General features: G+C 48.3%; 1 protein-coding gene across 4 annotated transcripts in view; it reads right to left on the bottom strand.

Moving 5' to 3' along the window:
- Nucleotides 1-4,202: 4,202 nt before the first annotated feature.
- Nucleotides 4,203-5,963, bottom strand: part of piezo1 (piezo-type mechanosensitive ion channel component 1) — an 81,656-nt gene continuing 79,895 nt past the window's right edge. For all 4 annotated transcript variants that reach the window (XM_042214353.1, XM_042214354.1, XM_005947819.3 and 1 more), the window contains exons 53-54: nucleotides 5,623-5,764; nucleotides 4,203-5,430 (exon numbers count right to left, since the gene is read on the bottom strand). In XM_042214353.1, coding sequence (XP_042070287.1) covers nucleotides 5,302-5,430; nucleotides 5,623-5,764 — 271 coding nt within the window. In that variant the 3' untranslated portion in view covers nucleotides 4,203-5,301. The remainder of the gene's footprint in view (nucleotides 5,431-5,622; nucleotides 5,765-5,963) is intronic.

Genomic DNA, 5,963 nt, shown 5'->3' on the forward strand with positions numbered 1-5,963 from the left:
GAAGACACTGGGCGGAAGCATTCATGTACAGCAGATCACCATAATCTAAAACAGATAAAAATGTGGCATTTACAAGACGCTTTTTTGTCTCAAAAGAAAAGCAAACTTTGTTTCGAAAGAAAAATCCTAATTTTAGTTTGAGTTTTTTCACAAGCTTGTCTATGTGAGATTTAAAGGTCAGAGAATCATCAATTAAAAAGCCAAGATATTTATACATATGCACCACTTCTATGAGGTTTCCCTCAAGAGTGGACACCAAAGGGACAGTTTGAGGAAATCTCTTCATGTTTGAAAACAACATTAGCTTTGTCTTTTCAGCATTAAGAACCAATTTCAGCTCCAGAAGTGTGTGCTGAACCACATCAAAAGCTTTCTGCAAAGATTCTATTGCCGGGATTTTCTTGCCAATCTTTGTAAAATATGAGCTGCCTGTAAACAAATTAACATGAATTAAAGGCTTTTGCACAGCTGAAGGAGGCCCTCACCAGAGCCCCAGTCCTGGCCTACCCCGATGCCCGGCAACCTTTCATTGTGGACACTGATGCTAGCAATGTAGGAGTCGGGGCGGTCCTTTCCTAGCAGGACGAGGCTGGAGAACGGGTGGTGGCGTACTTCAGTCGTGCCTTGGAGCGAGCCGAGAGGAACTACTGCGTGACCCGGCGGGAGCTGCTGGCCGTGGTGCTAGCGGTGCGGCACTTCCAGCCATATCTGCACGGCTGCTGGTTCCTCCTTGCGCACTGACCATGCATCTCTGACTTGGCTCCTGAACCTCAAACACCCAGAGGGGCAGGTGGCCCGCTGGCTGGAGGTCCTTCAGGGTTATGACTTCGAGATCCAGCATCGGGCAGGTCGACAGCATGGCAACGCTGATGCCCTCTCCAGACGGCCCTGCGTAGCCGTCGAGTGCCGCTACTGCCTGCAACAGGAGGAGCGGGCCCAGGAGGTGCCGGGGGTGGCTACTGCTCAGGACACAGCGAGCGGAGGGGGGTGGCTCCCATTGGCAACGCAGCAGCTGAAGCGGGAGCAGGAGGCCGACGTGATGTTGGTTCAGGTGGGGGCCTGGCTGGAGGCGGCGCAACGCCCCGCCTGGACGGGGGTGTCGGGACAGGAGCCCGAGGTGAAGGCCTACTACTCCCAGCACAACAATCTAGAGACCCACAATGGCCTCCTGTACCGGAGATGGCGGGCCCCCAGTCAGGGCAGAGATCTCCTGCAGCTGTTGGTGCCTCGGTCGCTGCGGTCGCAGGTGCTTGAGCTGGTCCACGGCTCGGTGGGGGCAGGACACTATGGGAACGCCAAAACTCTCCGCCGCCTTAGGGGACGGTTCTACTGGCCTGGCTGTCGACGGGATGTGGAACTTCATGTGCACTGCTGTGACACCTGCACGGCACAGAAGGGCCCAACTCAACGCTCCACTGCCCCCCTTCAGCAGTACCTGGTGGGGGCCCCAATGGAAAGAGTGGGAGTGGACGTCCTAGGGCCTTTCCCCGTCACAGAGTCAGGGAACCGGTATGTGTTGGTGGCTATGGACTATTTCACGAAGTGGCCAGAGGCCTATGCGGTGCCGGACCAGAGCGCAACGACGACGGCCGAGAAGCTGGTGGAGGAGATGTTCACCCGTTTTGGGGTCCCGGCTGAGCTCCACAGTGACCAGGGGCGTAACTTCAAATCGAAGGTCTTCGGGGAGATCTGCCGGCGACTGGGGGTGGAGAAGACGAGAACCACACTGCTCCACCCCCAAAGCGATGGCTTGGTTGAGCGCTTCAACCGCACGCTGGCCACCCAGCTCACCAGCCGCCTCCAGTGGGATTGGGACCGACATCTGCCCCTGGTCCTTTGGTCGTATCGGACTGCGGTGCAGGAGTCCAGCCAGTGCACACCTGCTGCTCTGATGTTTGGACGGGAGTTCCGGACACCTGTGGATCTGGTGTTGGGGTCCCCCCCTGAGCCGGAGATTGATGGTGGGCCAGAGATGGACTACTACAGGAGGCTGAGGGAGCGGCTGCAGGTGGTTCATGACTACACCCACCAGGCCCAGGCCAGCGCCGGAGTATGACAGAAAAGAGCCTACGACACCAAGTGCCGAGGGGGGGTTTTCATGCCTGGCGACAAGGTTTGGGTGTACTGCCCAGTTCGCAAGAGAGGAGTGTCCCCCTTACTCTGCAGTCACTGGCAAGGGCCGGCGGAGGTCGTGGAGCGGCTAACAGACGTGGTGTACTGTATCCACATGCCGGGCCCGGGGCGCATGGTGGTGTTGCACCGGGAGAGGCTCTCACCGTACCGACCGCTCGCTCCGGCAGACGCCGGGGCAGGGGATGATGGTGGTACCCCATGTTCTGACCCGAGTGACTTTTCCCCCGCCGGTCGTGACTGGCCGGTGCGCCAAAAGAAGGCACCTGGACGTTTGCAGGACTTTGTGTGGGGTAATGGGGTCGTCGGGGACGACTGACCCCTTAGGTAGGGGCTATGTAGCGGGTCAGAGCTGTTCGGGGTTCTGTTTGTACAGTTATGTTTTGTTTATGTTGCCATAGTGACGGGTGACGCCCTCTCGCTGCGATGGTGTGTCCTTCCGGGGCCAGAGGGCGCCCTGTGTGTTGTTGTTGTTGTTGCTGTGCTGTTGCCGCGCTGAGCGTTAGCTAGCAGCAGTGTTCTTCTGCAGATGTCAATAAACGGCTGTGCTCCCTGGCTAGCTCACGGGAAGCAAGACCAAACGATACCTCCGTCTCCTCCATGTCTGAGCTCGCCACAATATTTCACATTCACACATCTGGACATTTCAGAATGGTCAGTTAACCTAACATGCATGATTTTAGACTGAGTGAACCCATGTAGGCATGTAAGGAAGAGGACTCCCTTAATATCATTATTTGTATTATAATTTGTACAGCACTTTATTTAGCATAGCGATTTAACCATAGGTTTGCACATCAGTAACATTTGCACACAAGAGGTTTAATTATTTATTGAATATTTATTGAGTATTTTAATAATTAGCAGGTAGCCTTTTGTTCCGGCTCCTGCACGGCTGCTCCTCATCAAGAAATGTGGTGGTTGTCTGTGAGGAGGAAAGGATTGTTACTGGGAGCAAATAAGGCCTACTATGAAGGAGAACTAATGCAAATTTGCGTGCAAAGTCTGTCTTTCCTGTGTCCTCTCCAGGATGTTGGGGCAAATGTTTCCCCGGGGTCCAAACACCATTTAAAAGTTCCGGGAGAGGCAAAGGGAATCTTTGTGCGTGGGGTTTTTGGTGTTTCTTGAATAAATATTAAATATTTATTTAATAAAATGGTGTATCGTAGAATGTTGGTGGAACGTTAGAATTGGAAAACTCACCTGACATCGTTTAGGCCACTTAGAACACACAGGTGGACTTCTTCCTATGTTCTGAACCTTTCAGTCGTCAGCTACTATAAGACACTTGAATTTACAATATCTTTCTTATCTCAAGAGTAATCTCTGACAACTTATGATAACAAACATGCTGGAGTTCAGACTGAACTGCTCTTAAGTTTTAACCCCCCCAAAATAGAACATCCATATTAGCATCCATGTTCCTTCTTCAACGATGAAAAGTAACTTTCTGTTTAAATGACACCATCGCAGATTCAGCCCATTTCCCAGGTCTGTCATTGGCTGGGATGTAAAAACCAAGAACTCTATTTTTTTAGAAACAGGTACTTTTAATATCTAAAAACAAAAAGAAAACGTATGCGCTCTCCACCTTAAAGTAAAGAAATGGTTGTTTTGTAAAGACAGCGTGGAACAGTGTCAATGGAAAATTGTATTTAGTAGTCAGTATAATCTTTTAGTGATATAAGTTTGCATATGGTAGAATACTGCATGTAGTTATTTGTATTAGGAAATATTTAACCATGTATGCTTAGAGGCATATAATTAATTGTGTAGTGACAGGATGTGTGATCTCTAACAGGCTGCAGGCTTGGTGTGCACTCCAGGAATGCACCCCCACGTCCTGGGAGCATGAGAGGTTGCACCTTGTTTTATTGTTTTAACATAGCTATGTCTGTTTTAGTCTAAGTGCCTTTTTAGATGAACTGCTGGACTTCCTCACCGTGTTATCTAGGGTGAACCATCTAGGGTGGGGGAGACTACCCTCTTTGTGACCAAGGATGTACCTTTTGTGCTTTCATGTTATATGACCCTTTGATCAGCAGGACACAACACACACACACACACACACACACACACACACACACACACACACACACACACACACACACGCACACACACACACACACTGAAGTATAAAATAAAGACCAGGGCAAAGCTCAGCGCGAGTCTCAGTCTGGAGGCTGCCCTTGCTAGCAAGAAGTTCTGTGTGTTTCTCTTCTCTGAGTCTTTACTGAAGAAGTGTTTTAGAATATTTTCCCTAACAAACAGCAAAAACCTGTCACAATGGGTTTGATATCTATGGCAACAATGTTTGCATGAACAGAATAAATAGTGACAGTTTTTTAACCTGGAAATTTAGTGTTTTATGATGTATATTTCACCATAATGTATAAACAGGTGTTGTACTAGTGCTTAGTTGCACAGACATTCTGGCACCAAGTTAATTCCAGGGGGTTCACATGAACTGACTTCATATTTGGCAGACTGTTTGTCAGCGTCATGCACAGCATGGTCGTACACATAAAAACATCAGTTACAGAATCCCAGAGCTGATGAAGACAGGGGGGTGTGGCCTGATGAGTCCAACTTATCAGTCAGTTCATCGAATGAATCGTTCAGGATTTGCAGTCTTTTAGTGTATTTGTTCCAACCCTTTTAAGCTGTTTGCATTTTTGTAAATGATGGTAATTTAATGAAAAAGAGCTAGTTAACTTAAAATAGTGACCAGCTGACATACTTCTAATTTATAGTTTGCATATTTTGATGTAGCATAGAGACTTCAGCTGCTTCTTCTTATCATTGGCTTTTGTCTGCAAAATGACTCCACCTACAGTGTAACGTGCACACACACATATGCACACAACATGATATGACAGATTTTGCCTTCCAGGGAAATGATGTCCAGCTTTGCACAACAGATATGAACTGCAGTTCCACTCTCATTCCTGTCCACTCTGTACTGAGTATACTAAAGTTGTCAGAGAGCTGCAAATATGCCACAGCATGTGTCCCACAGAGGAGGGTTAGGGTCTGTGTGTCTGCTGGTGTCCACTTGGTAAGTGTGGAGTGTTCTCAACAATCCCCTTCCGTGCATTGTCTCCTGGACATCTTTGCATTTGTGCTTTACTGTAGTTTATCCCAAGGAAACATGATTTCTCAGGCAGTCAGTCATTGCCCGTCTCGGTGTTGACTGATAATGTCCCGAGTCCATTTGATCATAGTCTCAGGAGATCGATAGAGAAAGATCAGTTTGGAGTAAAGTTCCTCTTCCAACTCCAGTTCCCCTGTCTCACGCACCTGAAACACACAGACGTTTAGTCGACATGGATTTTTAAAGAATCACAGCTCCTGACACGACTGTGTGTTTTTGTAGTTTCAATGTGTATGTGTGCGTTTAGCAATTTGGAAATACTAACTTTAATTATTCTCTGTTATTGGTGAGTCTACATTAAATGCATGTGTGTTATTATACATGCAGCGCACACTTACCAAGAAGATATCAGTGCAGAGCTTGAGAATGCGGTCCACACAGGGCAGCTCCTCAAACATGATGGAGTGGGAGATCTCACTGAAGAAGCCACGGACAAACTTCCCAATGACTAAGACCACAGACACATACAGCCCCATGATACTGAAAAGAAGGGGGAAAATTACATTACATTATATTATTTACACTCAACAAAAATATAAACGCAACACCTTTGTTACTGCTCCCATTCCCCATGGGATGGACGTAGAGACCTAAAATTCATTCCAGATACACAATATAACCATCCCTCCCAAACAGTGGTCACAAATCAGTCCAAATGTGTGGTAGTGGGCACATCTGC

This window comes from Haplochromis burtoni, unplaced genomic scaffold, assembly GCF_018398535.1.
Source record: "Haplochromis burtoni strain Fernald_Lab_line unplaced genomic scaffold, NCSU_Asbu1 Contig_554, whole genome shotgun sequence".
NCBI lineage: Eukaryota > Metazoa > Chordata > Actinopteri > Cichliformes > Cichlidae > Haplochromis > Haplochromis burtoni.